The sequence below is a fragment of the Dama dama genome, chromosome 5, assembly GCF_033118175.1.
Source record: "Dama dama isolate Ldn47 chromosome 5, ASM3311817v1, whole genome shotgun sequence".
Taxonomy (NCBI): Eukaryota; Metazoa; Chordata; class Mammalia; order Artiodactyla; family Cervidae; genus Dama; species Dama dama.
The window spans coordinates 110032035-110050511 of record NC_083685.1 but is presented as its reverse complement, the minus strand read 5'-3'; the positions used below and the strand labels follow the sequence as shown (position 1 = coordinate 110050511).

At 55.0% G+C, this 18477-nt stretch overlaps 1 protein-coding gene across 4 annotated transcripts; it reads right to left on the bottom strand.

The window, feature by feature from the left end:
* Positions 1-1327: 1327 nt before the first annotated feature.
* RAPGEFL1 (Rap guanine nucleotide exchange factor like 1) lies at positions 1328-15213 on the bottom strand. 4 transcript variants are annotated; one of them, XR_009693029.1, is made up of 16 exons: positions 14320-15212; positions 11435-11513; positions 10380-10515; positions 10056-10153; positions 8355-8467; positions 7986-8153; positions 7154-7266; positions 6931-7053; positions 6208-6386; positions 5999-6089; positions 5378-5428; positions 4943-5030; positions 4023-4087; positions 3645-3699; positions 2836-3397; positions 1328-1587 (listed from the first exon to the last, which is right to left on the bottom strand). XR_009693029.1 is itself a non-coding variant. In XM_061143954.1 (15 exons), exons 1-15 carry the CDS (start codon positions 14837-14839, stop codon positions 3273-3275), a joined length of 2004 nt encoding a protein of 667 aa, XP_060999937.1. In that variant the 5' UTR covers positions 14840-15212; the 3' UTR covers positions 1328-3272. The 4 variants fall into 4 exon arrangements, 3 of the variants coding, with proteins under 3 accessions (XP_060999937.1, XP_060999938.1, XP_060999939.1); XM_061143954.1 differs by having other exon boundaries at positions 1328-3397; XM_061143955.1 differs by having other exon boundaries at positions 1328-3397; positions 7154-7251; positions 14320-15211.
* Between the last annotated feature and the right edge of the window lie 3264 nt (positions 15214-18477).

The following is an 18477-nucleotide window of genomic DNA, read 5'->3' as shown; positions in this document are numbered from 1 at the left end:
CCAACAACTTATAAAAGTCCTAGTTTCTCTGTATCCTCACTGGTACTTGGTATCGCCACTTTCTTTAAGCTTCCATGTGTGTGTGCTAAGTTGCTTCAATTGTGGACTCTTAGTGATGACCCCATGGACTGTAGCCCGCCAGGCTCCTCTGTTCATGGAATTCTCCAGGCAAGAGTACTGGAGTGGGTTGCCATGCCCTCCTCCAGGGCATCTTCCTGACCCAGGGATCGGACCCACATCTCATTTGTCTCCTACATTCGCAGGCAGGTTCTTTACCACTGTGCAACATGGCAAGCCCTTCTTTAAGTTTAGCCATATATTATCTGATTTGGGGTTGTAAAAAAGCACCCTGGTTGCAGTATGGGGAACGAACTGGTGGGGTTAGGAGCGGGTTGGAGAGAAGCTGAGAGCCCAGGTAGGAAGCTAGCGCAAGGATCCAGGGAAGACATGAAAGTGGTTTGGACTGGTGGTAATGGAGAAGTGGACCGATCAGGATTTGGTTTTGGTTGTTTCGCTTTGTTTTTTGTTTTTGGCAAGGCATGTGGGATCTCAGTTGCCTGACCAGAGACTGAACGCACGTCCCCTGCATTGGAAGGGCAGAGTCTTAACCACTGGACCACGAGGGAAGTCCCAGGATGTGCTATGCAATTGAAGCTGCTGGACGAGGCAGATGAGATGAGTGAAGGATGAGGGAAAGGGGCATCATCATCAAGAGTGGAGCCGTAGAGTCTTGCCTCGAAAACTTGGGTGGATGAGAAGACTGTTTTCTGAGATGCAGGAGACTGAGGGAATAACTGAAGCAGGACGAGGGGAGGTCAAGGGCTCAAGTGTGACAGAGTGCCATGTTTCCCCGAGGTCAGGCTCCCATCAGAGCTGAGCACTAAGCGCTAGTTGCCCCACTTCTTAATATAACTGGTAGATACTGGTTGCGTGCAGAGTGCATGCATCTGGGTAGCAGCAGAGAATGTGCACGCTGTCTGCAATGGACAGATTTCAGTTACGGGCCTTGTTCTGCTACCTCACTCACCCTGTAACTTGGACACTTTGCTGGGACTGTCCAGCTTCCATCCTCCACCGCACAGTGTTAGAATTAACCAAGATCGCATATCCATGGCACGCCTGGAACATGGCAGAACTAAAACATTCATTCTTGCAAGTCCCAGGCACTAGGCGGCGCGGCTCCCGAGGTTAGCATCTTTTCCTCTCACCCACGTTTTTCAAAGTCACTCCAGAACAGCCCAGCCCAGAGTCCTGAGAGATGGATTCCCTCTCTCCCCCTTTGGCCCTTCCCCAGCCTCAAAGAAACAGAATGGAGAACAGCAGGAGGGTCGATTCATAGACTTTTATCGGCTTTGACTCCAGCAGGTTTCTGCGATGACAATCGAGCCTGTGGAGCACACACGGTTCACTCTGGTAGAGCTGGGGGGCGTGGGAAGGGGTCTGGGAGGCCTGTGGGAGGCAGCAGGGCAGGGGCCAAGGCCAGAGGTGGGCAGCAGCCGAGACTGGACCAGGGGGGCCCCAGGGTTTGGGGAGGACTGTGAGCGCTGGAGTGACAAGGGTGCTGAGAGGGGTCGGGAGGAAGGATGTCTGCAGGGAGAGAAGGGCACATCAGCAGTAGCAGGGAAGAGTGGACAGACAGAGGTCACTGTCTCTAGGGATGGAGGGGGTGGGACACAGCGCTGGCAGACTTGGTGGGGGTGGGGAGTCTATAGACATATTTTTGCGGCAGGAACAAGACAGACCGAAGTATAAAAGGGACTGTACAACATCATCTATGATACACTGTTTACATATGATACAAGGCTCTTTCCCTCCTTGAGTTTTAAAAAATAAATTTACAATTCCCGAGCTTTTGGTAAAAAATATATACACTCTCAGAGCAGGAGCAGCAGCTGCTTTGGCTGGGGCTGCTGCTGCCTCTTCGGAAGGGAAAGAGGTGGTGCCAGAAAGGAGGGTGAGGCTGAGCCAGGAAACCTCACCCCGTAGCTGCCGGGAGTCTTGCACCCTCAGCCCTAGAGGCCCCTGATGGGAGAGGGAGGGGAGACTGAGAGGTAACAGAGGCATCGCCAGGGCCCAGTTTCGCTTTTCCAGTCTCTGCGGTTCCCTGCCCCATGTCAGGGGCGGGGGCGGCTGCCTGCCCCAAGTACAGGAGTCCACCCCACCCAGCTCTGATGGGAAGGGCCAAGGGGGGAGTCAAGACAGGGAGGAAGATGAGACCATGTACTGGCATCCCTGCGGAAGAGCCAAAGGGAGACGATAACTCCCTTCTTAGCAGTGAGACACCCGAAAACCAGGAGGATGGGCAGAAATCAACCCTGACTCCTGCCACCACATCTCACCCCACTGCAATGTGGAGGGAGGGTCCTGTAGGCAGCTTAGACCTGTGTTTCCCTGAGCATCTTTTACTCTCTCATCAGAGCCCACCCAGGGAACTTTAGGAGGCCTGAGTCGGGGACCTGTAAGGGCTGATAGTAACCCTCCTGTCTGCTGCTGCTCCCTGCCCTCCAGAGCAGCTTCACCCACAAGCCTGGGTGTGCAGGGCAGCGGAGAGCTGGGCAGGGAGTGGGGGGGGTGGGGAGAGCACCCTGCACCGTCCCAGCAGCAGAGCAGACAAGGGTAGCACCAAACAGAAGGACCCCCTCCCCAGTACACACAGCACCTTCCCTCAAATGCCAGATGCAGTGCTGCTCCTTCAAAGGGGCCACACGCGCGCGCGCAAACACACACACACACACACACACACACACACACACACGCACACACGCACGCACGCACGCAGACAGACACAAGGGCAATATAATATCTGGGGGTGCATCTAGGGGTCCCAGCCCTTACCAGGAAGAAGTCAGGCAGAAGCCAGGCAGGTGGTGGAGAGGAAGGCTGCCAATCCCTCCCACAGCTCTGCTCTGTGAGACGAGACGGGGTGAGGGGTGGGCAAAGCCTTCCTGCCTACTTGGGTAGAGGAGATGGGAAACTCCATCTCCGGAACAGATCTGGATGGGAGGGGCGAGGGAAGGAGCTCTCTGCCCACTGCTTCCCCTGGGAGGGCAGGAACCAGCAGAGGGTGGCTTGGGCTTGAAGGAGCACGGGGGAGAGGACTTCAGCAGGAAGAACAGGCTTATGAGTCCAGGGCTCAGTCCACCCAACTCCTTCCCGTGGGGCAGGAAGCGGCTCCAGAAGAAAGCTGTCAGATGTGGGCAGGGAGTCATTCAAAGTGCTTGAGTGCCAGGTGCCCAAGGACCCTGGTGAGGGGCCGACCAGAACCTCAGTTCTTATTGACTGTTGGCCTCCAGCTTGTAGGAGAGCTCGAAGAGGAGGTTCTGGTTGTCAATGACCTGGAACTGGCGCACGTAGGCCTTGGTCTGCAGGTGATGTGGGGAGGCCTCCATATCAAGGCCTGGGGATGCAAGAACAGGGAGGGAGGCGGTCAGGGTGCCCTTCTTCCCCTGCACACAACCAGCCAGAAGGAAGGAAGGGTGTGGACTGGGATGGTTGGTGGGCAGGAGGGCCCCCGGGAAGGCCGAGGAGAGAATGGAGAAATGAGATGTTTAAGGAAATAAACACTGGAGTGCAGGAGTCTCCCAGAAACCCTCCTGCTCTGTCAAACCTCCACCTGTAACGCCCTCAAAACCCCGAGTACTCACAAAGGGGCCGGCTCCGGTATTTGCGGACTGTCCTCACTTTCTCGGCCACTGAATGCTGGGAGATGACAAGAACTGAATCCCGAAAAGGGCCCAGAAAGGTGCTCCCCTCCCAAGGCTCCCCCTTCTCCACTGGACCAAAGAAGGGGTGTGACAGAGGGCCAGGTTAGGGAGAGGCAGAGTTGCCCCCACCCCAAGCTGCCTGTCAATTTTGCCATCTGTGGGCAGGTTGCCACAGTGACACCACAGAGACAGTCAGGAGTCTGCCAGGCAAGCTGGGCACCATGAGGAAAGGTGCTATCTTCAGGGGTGTGTGTGCCAAGAGCGGGGGAGGGTACCAGCCACCCCACTCATGGGACTGGGGTTGGCAGTGTCACTCACCAGCTTCTCAATGTTCACCAAGCCATCTACCAGGGTCTTACTTCCCTCATGCAGGAAAGTCAGGTCTAGGGATGGGGAGACAAGCAAAGAGGTAAGAGGGGGAGATCCACTTTTCCTGGAAGCGACCCGAGGAGACCTGTAAAAATGGTTCGCTGTTCACTTGACCCCAGAAAATCATGCAAATCAAGAGGTTCAAATCTTTGTGTTCACTTTAAGAACACTCATGAAAAAAAATAAAATAAAAAAATAAAAAAAAAGAACACTCGTGAAACTGCCCAGGCCATTATGGGGACTGCATATCCAAACAGTCACCAAGTATCTGAAGGATGTCACTTTACAGCAGCAACGTGTGCCATCCCGTCATTACAGTGGTGGAGCTGGCAACCAAACAGTGGGGCTGGACTCAGGGCTGGTGGTCCAAAGAGTGCTGAATTTTTACTGCACATGCTCAAATATGCAGAGAATAATGCTGAACTTAAGGGCGGAGAGGTAGATTCCCTGGTCACTGAGCACATCCCAGTGAACAAAGCCCCCAAGATGCTGGCGGGTCTTACAGAGCTCATGGTCAGATCAACCTATATGTGAGTCCTCCCTTCCACATGGAGATGATCCTTACTGAAAAAGAACAGACTGTTCCTGAACCAGAGAGGAGGCTGCACAGAAGAAAAAGATATCCCAGAAGAAAGTGAAGAAATAAACACTTATGGCTGGAGAATAGATGCCACACACACACACAAATGCAAATAAAAGTTACAAAAAAGGGAGAGGAGGTCCAAAGGCCCTTCCCCTCCCCCAAACCACATTCAACCTAGGGGCTTCTCTCTTTGTAGCCACACACAGAGCTGAATTGAGAGGGGATTGAGGGTCTGAACGGGGCATGGGGAGTGTGGAGAGGAACATAGCTTGGAAGCGACTCTCACCTTTGAGGATCAGAGGCACGAAAGGAATCACAGGAGGTTTCATCTTGGAGATCACTTCCCGGTAGCTTTTGTGGTTCCTGCAGGGGTCCTAGGGTTCCACAGCAAAGAGAGAAAGTGACAAAAAGGCCCAGTGTACCCCAAAGTTGTCCCCCTCCCCCTCCCCTAGCCCCTTCCCTACAAATATCTCCAAACAAACAGGGGTGTGCTTGGGTGTCTAAGTGGGGACTTCACTGATGTATCCTCTTCCCTGGGGAAAACAAAGCCACAATCCTCCCAGCTTCCCTCCCAGCGTGGTCGGCTGGAGGAGGGGGGTCGGGAGGGGGACTCCCAGACACTAAAAACCTTGAAAGGGAAGCTTGAGGTGAAAGGTTTGTGGGCACTGAAAGTCTCTGGGGTGCCAGTCCAGTGGCAGATAAAAGAGCCAAACCCACTCACTGTCAGGTTCTCAAATTTGCGGAACAAGTTCTTGAATTTCCCTGGCAGCTTCTGCAGGTTGAAGGAAGGAGATGTCAGATTCTGGAGCTCCTTGGGTTTCATGGGCCCTCCTGACTAATCCCCAGGTGTTAGAGGGGGAAAGGGCCGGAGGGCCTGGCAGGGGGCTGGGAAGCTTAGAGGGTGGGAAAGGAGACCCAGCCTTGGGCTAGGTCTGGGGCGCTGACAGCGGCCCAGAGGAATGATCTCTTCTGGCGAAATGGAGGCCACTGCTGATGCCTGAGCCACGCACAAAGCCGCCCCGGGTGCGGGCTGAAATCCCAGAGCCCATTGTGCTTCCTGGGCCGGGCTGCCTGCCCCCCACCCACCACTCCGCGGTCAGGCGCGAATCCACCTTCACTGATTTGCACAGGTACCCGGCCCTTCAGCCCTGCCCGGTGCCCCGGAGCTGTATTCGCCAGAAGGGGGCGCCTCCTTCCAATCCTCACAAAAGCTCCCCAGAGGCGAGCAGCCACCCCGGGAGAGATCTCTGGGGTGAGCCCAGGGATGTCAAGACTGTGCGTTAAGGCCAAGATCCCCGAGGCGGGCCGGCCCAGGTGGGAGGCGAAGAGGCGGTCACCTCACCTCCCAGGTGAGCCTCAGGCGGCTGACGGCGGCGTTGTCCAGCCCCATGACCACGGCGTAGAAGGACAGCAGATCCTGGTTCTGCTTGCAGCTGCGGGGGCGGGAGGCGGGGTCAGCGGGCGGGGGGCGGGGTCAGTGAGGGGCGGGCGGGGTCATTGAGGGGCGGGAGGGGGGCCAGGGCCTCCCCCTCCGCGGCCGGCCGCACTCACATGGCCGCGATCTTGATGAACTTCTTGAGCAGCTGCGCGCGCTTGCCCGGGGCCTCGCAGAGCAGCACCTCGGTGGCCACCCAGTGGGTGACCTCGCTGCAGCGCTGCAGCAGCAGCTCGAGGTTGGCCGTCTCCCGGCGGCCGCGCTCCCCGTGGAACACGTAGTCCACGAACTCCAGCTGCAGCCGCGGCGGCAGAAGGGCCGCCAGGGCGTGGGATGGAGGCGGCGGGCGGGAGATGACAGTGGGAGGCGGGGAGCCAGGACAGGCATGAGGGCGGGGGCGAGAGGGGTGGAAAATAGAAAAAGCGGGGACAGGACAGGATGCAACGGGGGGGGGGGGGGGGGGGCGCGGGGAACAACCAACATTAATAATACTCTACCATCTACCGAAAGCTTACACGCTGCCAGGCGCTTGAACCATCTGATCGACATTACTGTCGCTGCCTTTTCTTTAATAGTGAATATTTTACAAATGCTAACTGTGGGTCAGGTTCTGTATAAGCGCCACTTGGATCCTGAACCACCCTGATGGGGGGCGGGGGATGGTCCTCTCTCTTTGCTTTTTCTTATTCCCCAGATACGGGGACAAAGGCTTAGAGATGTTCTGGCGGCAAATTGCCCCAGGGCATGCTGGAAGGGCGCGGAGCGTCCTAACCAGAACTTTCAGCCCAGAGCGCTGCCTCTCTGCAGGCCCCCAGCCCAGCTGCAGCCTCAGTCCCCACCTCATGCACACAGCGGAACAGTTCCCAGTGGAAGGCGGTAAGGTGGTTGGCCACGTCCTCAGGCTCCCCACGATGGATCTCCGTGTCTCCAGGGGAGACCTGGATCTCCTCAGGAAGGGGCACCTGGTGGGGCAGGCAGGGGCACAGGGGCTGGGCTTGTGAATTTCTGGCCCAGCCCCTCTCAGCCTCCACTACCAGCCAAGGCTTATGAAGGAGTTCTTACCAGGGCCTCAAAGCTGTCTCGGGTGCAAGCAAAGAGGTGGCTGTTGATGCCCAGTGTGGTGAAGACACAGTCTTCAGTCGGCTGGAGAAGGACCTTCTCTGCAGGAGAATGAGCTGCTTTGCCTCAGCATCGACCCCTGCACCCTTGCATCCCCCAGCCACTGCCCCATCCCGACGCTCCCAACCCTGCACAGATGTACTCTAGGCTAACCGGACTTGTCCTCACTGGCCTATGCTGTATTTAAACAACAGTTTTCAAAAAATGGATTGTCTTGCATTTACAACCTCCTTTTGACTCCCAACATTCTTTTTAGCTCTTCTCTTATTCTATCATCCTAGTGACACTGAGAAAACAGGATTTTTTTTTTTTTTTTTCTGCCTTAGAGGAAAATAAGGCTGTAACTACACTGCAGAGACTTTTGCCTTCCTACTGGGACTGGAGGCCCATCCTGTGTCTTTGGTCTCAAAAATGTAGCATCCTTAGATGATGGAGGAGGTTAGAGGACCAGATCCCTAGGTGAGTAAGAGGCAAGCACCCAGAGCAGCATCCAAGTGTCCTGGACCAGTGTGTCCCCAACTTTAATGTGCATAGACATCACCTGGGGATCTTGTTAAAACACACATTCTGATTCTGCAGGTCTGGGGTTGGGGGCAGACATACTTTTTAGCAAGCTCCCAGGTGATGCTCCTGTGGCTGGTCCTAGGACCACACTTAGAGTAGCAGCCAGGGCCTAGAATTCAGCTGTTACTTCTGCCCCAGGGCATTGGGCCTGTGAGTTTCTCTTCTTGTCCCACCACTCCCCAACCCCAGCCCAGCTCTTTCTGACTCTCACCTCCTGAGGAGGCCACAGCAACCAGGATGAGGGAATCCTCACGCCCCGCAGGCTCCTCTGAGTACTGCAACTTCTCCGTCACAGAGCCCAGAATGTCCTGCACAGATGCTGAGAGGCGGCTGCGTATGGTCACGTAAGAGTGATCAGGCATGTAGACACGGCAGAAGACTAAACAGAGACCAGAAGGTGGCTTTTCACCAGTGGGCAGAATGGCAGCATCAGCACAGCCCCCTGCTGAGCACCTCTGCAATCTGAGATGGGTTGGCCTCTGAAAAAGATGCTGTGAAAAGGACTGGTTCTGAGACAGAAGGAAACCCCACAGAGGGCACCCGTGATCCGGAGACCCCTCAGAGCCCCCAGAACACTCACTCTCATCGGAACCCCGGAAAGCCACGCGGGTCTGCAGACAGGAGTCTATCCGACGGAAGTGGCGGAAGAGTGGCTTCACCTGCTTGCTGGGCGGCTGGCTCTCCTCTGGGATCCTGGTGTCAACACCGCTGGGCATCAGAGAGCCTGGCCAGGCATCTTGCATGCCAGGCAGGCAGCATCAAGCAGGGATGTCAGAACCGGGTCAAGGGTATTCCCAGTATCAGGTTCAGAGAGTGGTGAAGGAGGTCAGAAGACAGGACCATGGCCAGCATGGGACAGCTGTCCAAATGACCAAATCTAGTGCCACCTCCTCCCTGAATTCTTCTCTATCCACCCCACCCACCAGCAGAGGTCACCTTTTTGTCTCAATGGCTGTAGAACATTGGGCTAATACATGTTTACCTTCGTGTCTTATCTCTTCTACAAGATTGAGAGCTGACTGAATTTTATTTTCAACCTCCAGGCCTAGCATGCTGCCTGGTACATGGTAGGTGTAGGTCATCAGCTGTTTGCTGAATTTTACCGACAAAAACTTCACAGTCTGGGAGGGAGACAGACTTGCGCACAGCTACTTCTCACACCAGACAGGAGGTGTTAGATGATATAATAAAGGCACAAGAAGAGTTTTGTTGGTACAGGGAGGGAGGGGGGGACAGCTATCACCAAAAGATGCTTTCACTGGGAAGATGGCATTTGGCCTGGACCTTGAAGGACAACAGGAAGGGAAGGGGGTGGGAGGAAGGCACTCTGGGGTGGACCATATAAGTGATAGCAGGAAGTTGAGAACACATAGGTGTTTGTGGAATTGGTGGGTATATAGTGAGTGATGAGGGAGATGGGAAGGATCAGCAGAAGGCAGACAGAGAGGGGCTAGGATGCTGGGGTGGGGGGCATGGATATTTTGGGAACAGAAGCACAAGTTTGTCAAGTTTGAAAAATCTCTGTGGCATCAGCATAAGAAAGACACAACCATAAGCTAAAGCCCTGGATCGGAGGTTGCAGCCATAATCCAGGTGAGAGATACTGAAACCTCAATGAAGGTTATGACAGTGGGATGGAGAAACTGAAAGAGCTGGAAAGATGGACAGATGGACACCGTGGTGTCTTGAAGTCAGCTCACAATGGCTCATGAAGGCAGACTGTTAAATACTGGAGAATTTTGTCAACTGGTTTTAAACACAGCCATTAAAAAATTAATTATAATAGATAATTGTATATAAATAGATATATGTTTTATAAACTTATAGCCAAATTATTATAATACAAAAAAAAAAAGTCATTTCCTAATTGTTTCACTACATTCTTCTCTGTGCTCTTTAGGTTGTGACGATACTACACAATGACCTGCTACTGCACATCTCTTCCCAATTTCACATTCAATGACATCATGTTGGGAGCTTGAAATCAACCATGGTGAGAGAATTTACACCATGGGAATCAGCAAAAGCTACAAGTCAGGGCTCTTCTTCCTGAAGTGCTGGCTGTTCAATATTTATCAGTACACCCCTGGACTGACAAATAAGTGGAGGGGAGAATGGACCCCCAAGATGACTGGAGACAATGCTCTGTGCTCCTCTCTAGTAAGAGAAAGGGACTGAAATCAAGGCATCTTGGAGTCCAAAGGCCAGAGGCACCCAGCCCTCTAATTGAGGAACAAGGGGGACTTCTTTCCTGGCCCCTCCCCGAGCCCATTCCCCTCACTTTAGCTCCACTGTTTCCACAAGCTGGTGCAGCCTCAGTGTGTCCTCTCGGAGGTCCTGGTAAAGGGACTCATCCTTCATAATCAGCAGGTACAGGTCCTGCAGAGACAAGGAGAAAGAAGGTGAGGGCAAGGGTCTCATCCCAGCATCACTCTCTGCAAGGGCAGGGCAGGGCCTCCATGCCTTCAAGCACAGAAGAACCCTATAAGCTAGGACTTGCTGGCCTCTTTTTTTCCAGGTACCCAGCTTGAGAAGTATGGCTCCTTCAAAAGGGCCCCTTCCAGAGCCAACAGCCTGGTCACCCACCTTCTCATCCCAGGCCCACCTTGATGATGCGGCCAGCCCCCTCTTCCTCCTGCAGGAGCCCCTGGTAGGTGTCCAAGAAATGAAGGAGCATAGCTAGACAGGCCTGCTTCCGGCCCACCCCCTCGGGGCCTTCCATGCCTCCTGCCCAAACAAAGCTGACCCCTAAGTTAAGAAAAAGCCCTGGCAGGCAGACTTGAGGACACTGGGAAGGGGTATGGGAGGCAAGGCTTTGCAATGGGAGGCAAGGCCACGCCTAAAAATTCCCTAGGTTTGGGGCCAGAGAGAAAGGGGCTCTGAAGTTCCCTGGAACCAAGACCCATGCCCCAGCCCAGGTTTTTGCCAGAGTAGGTAGGGATGGCACCCACTCAACCACATGCAGCTCTTGCTTGTTTGAATTTCACTTGAAGAAATTCACTAGAAGCTACTCTGCCTGGACCCACCCAACCCCTGATCAGCCCACAGTGCTGAGCTCACAGCAGGCTGCTAAAGGCCGATGGTGCTAACCACAAACCTGACCATCTCTCTGTGTAAGGCCTGGTGTTTCAAAGAGAACCTATGATATTTACTCACTGGCCTGCCATTTACAATTAGGTCCTAGAATAATTCGTTGAGAGGCCCTATGAATAGCCCAGTCAGTGACTTGTCTCTAGTGACCCTGTGAAAGCACCGCTGTGACCTGATGTTTACATCAGACCCTGTAATAACTCTCTGGGCAACCGGACGTTTAGAGCAATAATTCAGTGGGGAGAGAGGCACTCTTAATAGAATAATAACACCTTACATCTATACAGGGCTGTGCAGTCTCCAAGCAGTCCTACCTCTGCTCCCAGAATGGTCTCCACAGCAGCCCCAGGAGCAGGTACTGTTTAGCCCCGTTTTACAGAAGAGGAAACTGAGGCCCCAGGAGATCAGGTGATCTGCCCGGGGTCACACAGTTGGTGAGTGAAGAACCTGGGATTGAAACCCAGGTGTGTTTTCTTGGGAAGAGCTTAGCCCCTCACATCCCATGGCATGTGGGATGCAGGGAGTGGCTCCCTCCTGACTTCCCCTTTCGCAAGCTCCACAAAAGGATATTACTGGTGCAGCTCCTGAAGAAATTTCTCCGTGGGAAGGAAGAGCGAATGAGTGAGGACAATGTCATCCAGCAGGGTATCTGTAAGAGCAGTCGCCACCGCTGATGTCAGGAGGGCACTTCCAGGACCTGGTTGGAGGCTCACCACTCCCCCTCTCTTGCCTCCAGGGCAAATTCTCTTTAGCTGGGCTGGAGCCTCAGCCACCTGCCCAGTCATGCTCTGCACATGCCCCACCATACATACACACACACACACACACACAAACGTGAAGGTTCTGGGCAGCCGCTGCGGGGGTGGGGTTGGCAGCTGCCTCGGCAGCTGGAGGGAAGGAGGGGGCGCCCTCCGATGGCCACGCCCACTTCTCTCCAGTGTGCGTGGGTAGCGGGTCACTTAATACGCCAAGCTTGAGATCTGTCCGGGGGGAAAAAGAGAGGTAGCCCCTAGAAGTGTCTCTAGGCCAAGAGAACCTAAGCACAGAGGTAGGGTCAGTGGCGTGTGTGTGTGTGTGTGTGTGTGTGTGTGTGTGTGTGTGTGTGTGTGTGTGTTCCTCCTTTCCTCCCCACTCCCTACCTAAGAGTTTTGAGTTCCAACTAGGCAGGTGAGAACCAGCCCCATTAAAAGGGAAAGGGACGACTGCCATCTCTTTGATCCCAAAGCCTTTAAATAGAAAGCTTGTGTCCTCCAGCTGCCCAGGGATGGAAGAGTTAATGATGCAAGGGTGCAGGGGAGTGGCTCCTCACACCACCCTTTCCCCCTCCACACCTCCATCTGGGCCTGGCTCAGCCAGTCAGCCAGGTACAAGGTCGCCCTGACTTGCAGCCAGCCCTGGGGTGGGGCAGGGCAGCCTGGCACACACAGACAGGCAGGGCCCGGGGAGGGAGCCAGGTGTCCTCACCAGAACAGGTTAGGGCCAGGTCCCCAGGCACTGCCCCAAGGCTTCTGATGGCCCTTGGGTCACCATCCCCTGGCCTCCAATTCTAGCCACGAAAGTGAAGCAGGTGAATCAACATGAGATCCTCAGCTTCAATGATTTCATTTCACAAATGAGAAACCAAGACCCAGAGCTGAGAGGAACTTGCTTGGAGCTGGAGTAAGAACCCTGACTCCTGAGATTCTGTTCTTTTCTCACTGTGCTTGAGGCAAGCAGGGTGTCAGAGTGAAGTCCAGTGGGCAGCGGGGGCCGCTTTGGCTTCTTTGGGGTAGCTTTTGTAAGTCTCCTCCGCCCACATGCCCTGGGAGGGAACTGAGATGGCTTAAGAATATTGGTTATATTGGAGAATATCAGAGTGGCAGGTTAAGCTTGATTCTCATCTATTCTAGGACTGCTTTGGGGTTTCCCCGGACCAGTTACTCTGGAGATCCAGCCTGCCAGTCCAGGTAGTACAGTGACAGTCAGTTCAAGAGTCCTTCCCCAGGGGACAATGAGCAGAGTCTGTGGCACTAGGCCCTGGCAAAAGCGGAAAGACAGTTTCTCCCTTTTTCTCTCTGCCCAGTGAGTCAGAGAGCCCCCCAGCCCTGATCCTCAGCCCCAGGGATGGGGACGAGGACTAGGGATGCCCCCAAACCTTCCCTCCATTCTTTATCTCACAGGAAAGCTAAACAGAGCCAACAAAGGAAGAGGCCCATGGGGCAGAGTGGGGGAGATGCTGCCATAGGGGCTACAGCTTGGTGTCTGTCTCTTCCTAGGTAGGCTCTGGTCCAATGCACAGCCTCCCCAGGGAATGTGTCATAGAGACACAGTGTGTGTGGTGTAGGCGGGAAGTTATGGTTAAGAGAGCTGTGTGTGTCTGATATTTTTCTAATTAAATCCAAAAGGTGTCAGCTCCCCAGGGCAACTGTAACCTGAGCCAAGGAGAGTACCTGGGTCTTGAGAAAAATCTAGGGGAGTGGAGCCCCATTCCGCACACCTGGGTTAGGGCTCCCTGCAAAGGTCTGGGAGCAAAGTGTGAAACCCCCATCCGTAGGCCCTCAGCCTGGGCTCCCAATCCTCAGACCCCACTGGGTGTTAGTGAAATGCCGACAACCAGCCCTGAAGACCCTTGGATCTTTTACTTCAGAGCTGCTAACCAGCAATCTGGGGCCTCAGTTTCCTCAAGATCTCCTTAGCAGGGGTGCTTGTGGGGAGTGGCAAAATAGCTTCATCATTTAGGGAATAAGCCTCTCAGGGTGTGGTTATTTTTAAAGAGGCCCTGTGCTGAGGCCTGCCACCGGAAGGGCGGGAGCTGGAGAGGTTCAGACCCCCCTGGATGCTGCAGGGCCTGAGGTCTGCCCAGCCACCAGACACCTTCTGAATCCACCCCCAACTAGAATGCCTCCCTCCACACAACCTTCACCCCCCAAGCTGCTAGGGACAATGCATCCCTTTGCCAGAGCCTAAAGGCAGCTTGGGCCGCCATGTGCCTGTTTGGCCCCCGCCAAGTGGGCCAGCCCTCTGCTCTGGGCCTTCTAAAGAGAACCGGGGACTCCTCGAAGGTCTTTCGGGGTTGGCCACCTCTAGAGGGCTGCACTGACCGGTCTGGGCAGCTTCCATCTTAGTGGGTCAAGCTCGAATTCTCAGCCACAGAAGGAGGTAGTCAACACCGGGGACCCATAGGGTCTGGATGAAATGTTCAGGGGAGAGGAAGGGAGGCTCAATGAGGGAAAGGGGTTCAGCTTCTTCTCCAGGCGTGGGTGAGGCTGCTACGCGGAGGAAGGTGGCACTGCCACTTCTCTGCTGCAAAAAGCTCTGTCCCTCCCATAGGCCCCTACCCCACTTCAGCTGACCACTCAACCCCGCACCGAGGCTCCCGCACGGCGCCACCCTCACCGTCCAAGGGCAAGCAAGAGGACCCGGGCGGGGGAGGGGGCAAACCCTACTCGGGATGGATGAGCCAACCCGCTCCTTACCTGAAGCGGCGCTGTCCCTTGTGGCCCCTCCGGCCAGCCGCTCCAGAACCCAGTTCAGAAGATGCTCCGGCCGCTCGGGGGCGCCCAGAGGGGCCCAGGGTGGAGGAGTCAGAGGCTCGCCGGGGGACAGCTCGTCTGAGGAGTACGAGGAAGGGGAACGCAAGGGTCCCCCTCCCCCGAGCGGCCCGGGCCCCGGCACCTCCTCCAGCTGCAGCCAACAGGGCCCCCCGCTGCCGAGCTCTTCCACGACCCCCGCCGGCTCTCCCCCGTCCTCCTCTGGGGGCGGCTCCAGCCCCGGCTCGGCGGGGGGCTCCCGGAGGAAAGCTGGGAGCAGCAGGCGAGACACGCTCTGACGCCGCTGCAGCGGCCGCGGTCCCCCGGCTGGACCGCCGCCCCCGCCAGGTCCCCCACCCCCTCCAGGCCCGCCGCAGCTCCCCGGACCCCCGCCGGGACCTCCCGCCACCGTTCGCCCCGCCAGCTGCGACGTCTGCTTCTTCAGAAATTTCTCCAGCGGCTTCATACCCCCCCCCCCGCCCCTCTCCTCGGGGCCGCCGGGGGACCCAGGTGTCCCAGGCACGGGCGGGGGGGGCAGGGACACGATGCTCAGAGCCGGAGGGACAGAGCTGAGGGCCGTGCCAGGCTCCGGACTGGGGGCCAGAGGTGCCCGAGGCTCGCTGGCCGGAGTCCAGTGGCCAGTGACCGGGGGAGGTGCCAGAGGGAAGGAGTACCGGCTCTCAGTGGCCCCCCATGCCGGCTGCAGCGCACGCGGCCCGAAGGGTGGGCAGGCTGCGGGGCCGGTGCCCAAAGGCTCTGCGCTCCTGGGCCGGGCTGCGGCGGCAGAGGCAGCGGGCGGAGCGCAAGGCTGAGAGGACGCGGCGGCGGCGGCGGCGGCGGCGGCTGCGCTCCTGACCGAGGGGAAGGTGGCAGAACTGAGACCGCGCCCCCTCCTCCAGTCCCCGCCCAGTCCCCGCCCCTACCCTTCATGGGCCCGCCCACCTGGGCCGCGCGCAAGGCTTGAACTTGGGCGCTGGGGCTGACCGTGAGGAAAACAGTAAGGGGCTGAATGGGATTGGGATCCGAATAAACGCAGACATTAAAGGCAAGGGCGAGGGAGTCATTTACCAGTGGAGAGGGAGCTTCCTGGCTCGAGGCTTACGGGGACTCTTGGTATCACTGCAAAAAATCAGGCTGCACACCTTGATGGACCTCATTCAAGTGAGGCCTACAAAAATTGCTGATTGAGTGTCCATCACTCTCGATCTCGATTGTGCGCTCTGTTGCCATACTCAGTGGAGTATGTGGTCTTTATCTTCTTTCTGTAAAAAGGGCTGGGTAGGCCTCGAGTGAACTGGCATTGGAATGGGGGAGGGGGGCAGGGGGGCACTACCCATCTGCCATTTCTGGTAGAGCACAATAGATAGTGAGGGCCTGGCCTGTGAGAGGCAGGTACTGGCAGGCAGGTAGGAGCCTAGCAGAGAGCAGCAGGTTGTGGCAGGTCTAATTAGGGTGAGGAGAAGAGATGGTAGGCAGAGGGAGAGGGAGACCAGGAGCACAAGGGCACTCTCACCTACTGGCAGCAGGAGGAAGCAGAGCCCTGGAGATGGGTGACAAGCTCTAGAACTGCCAACCAACACCATCAGGCATAGAGAGACACTCTAGAGGTGGCATAGCCATGGAGTGGGGAAAGTGGTACGGAACATGCACTCCAGATGATCCTTATTTCTGATGCCTATGCCCAAAGCATTCTGTCGCTAAGGATAGACTGTCCCAGGTAGAGGCGGGTATGGAGACTCGCTCCCTGTAAGCACGTCAAGGTTAAAGTACCAAGGTGGGGGCGTGGCACCAGGCAACATATGGGTTGAGGCTCCTTGGACAATGCCCCACCTCTGTTTACTGTGCATGGGCCAGGCAGAGACAGGAATGTGAAAGCCTGGGAGTGGTGGTAAAACTGAACAGGGTGTGTACTACACGTGTCACCGTGTGTGCTTATCTGGTCTGATGTGTACAAGAGCATGTGTTCACAGAATTAAAGCTTTGCACACCCATCTGTTTGTGGATTTGCAAAAAGGAACAGTAAAAAAGGAGAGAGAACAATTTTGGCTGATAAGCTAGAATAGAGATCCAAATATCAGTTTCCTGATACTCTCTTCATTGGATACCCTGATATCCCTGGGGTCAAGAGGGGAAACTGGCTGGAGTGGCTTGGAGCTCCCCAGGCATTTTATGAACTGAGTAAGGAGAGGAGGGCTCCACTCCCAGCACATGCCACAGTTGCCAGATTAAGCTGGTTGCCTTGGTAACGTCCTCTCTGGGCAGGATTTGGGATTGTCATTTAGGAAGGGGGAAGAATTGGGGAGTGTGGAGTGTGTGGGGGCTGCAAATACAAGGGTCAAAGAGACTCCTGGAAATTGGAATTGGGGAACAGGACCCCAGCACCCTCCAACTACTCAAGGATATCAGGCATAGACTAAGTTCAAGACCTTGAATCATAGAGGAAAACCAGCATCAAGTTATGGTGCTCCTAGAACGGCAGTGGTTCTCGCCCCAATTGCACGTTGTACCCCAAGGAACTTTTCAAAAATACTGTTTCCCTGGCCACACCTCAAATTAATTAATCAGACCTCTGAGGTAGGGCCAAGGTTTATGGTATTTTTTTTAAAGTATCCCCAAGTGATTTGTGTAGCCAGGATTGAGAATCACTGCCCTAGAGGGACAACCCAACCTAAGTGGGCTACTGATGCTGGGAGACAACTTTGGGATTCTAAATCCTTTGCTGTCCTGAGTCTCCCATAAGGCCCGCGTGCTGACCTCATGGGGAGGATGGTTGTCAAGGCATCTACACTCTATGGTGGAAGAAACAGAGGGAGAGAGGGTGGTGTGATTAACACCTGTGAGAAGGGGGCCAAAAACTTTAAGCACCCAGTCCATGGGCTTCTGGAAGGGGATAGAGAAGGGCTACCTAAGGCTGATCTGTCTGCCCCTAACAGTTGCCTTCTTTCTGCCCACTGAGAGGCAGGCTGGGAGGGCAAAGAACCTGGGGGCTTTGCTGAGCTTGAGTTTCTTCTTGCTGAGCTGGTTACCAGGGCAACAGAGAGAGCAATGGGATCTAACTGCAGGACTGGAGAATCAAGAGGCAGGGGTGAGGGGGAAGTATCTAAACATGCTTATTCCTCCTGCTAGCGACCCACCCCCAAGGCTGGCTGGCATTCTTTATATGACCCCAAGAGATCAGGCCCATAGTTACCCATCACTCTGCAGGGGAGGAGAATGGAAGTTAACTGACATGATTCAAAGAGAAATCAGGGGTGAGGTTCAGAAGAGTCAATGGTTCTCTGGCTGTGGCAGCAGCAGCAAGGAGCATAGAAGGGAGTCCCAACTGTCATTTGAAGATGTACCACAAAGACTTGTGGGACTCAAGGACAGATGCTGCCAGCTCCACACTGAATTCAATTGCTGCCCCACACCAGGGACAGCCTTTGTAGTAAACTTCCACACCACCCAGGATCTAGAGGAGGAAATAAGTCAACTCAAAGCTAGCTTCCCAGTGGCCTAGCTAACTGGCAGCATAAGCCAGAGCTGGTCTTTCAATCTCTCCTCTTCCTTTTTTCCTTTAGCCAGACTTTGAATATATGCAACTATAAATTATTCTATACATAAATTTTAATTTCTTACAAAACTGTGTATTCTGTATTGCTAGGTCACTCTTCATCTTATGCCACATTTCCATCAAGAACTATTTCCCCAAATCACAATCTGTGGGATTGTGTTGTTCTAAGTTGTGTCCAACTCTGCGATGCCATGGACTGTAGCCCACCAGACTCCTCTGTCCATGACATTTCTCAGGCAAGAATACTGGAGTGTCCCCTCTTCTTTAATTGCACTAAGACTGATACAAGCCTCTTAGACTGTGGTCCTTGATATTTCAGTGCCAGTGCACACTTCAAGAGGACAGCTACTTCTCCGCACCTCCCCCTTATCCAAGACCTGGTACAGTTATATTGACATGCGGGGCATCGCCCTGGGAAACTTGCTTGCCAAACACAAAGGCAGGCATGAGGGATACTAGATGTTCATGTGGGTACACAGCATCTATTCGTTTTTCTGGCCCCTGCACTTCCAGTCTAAAGGACTGCATATTCCTGGTGTCTATGCGGCAAT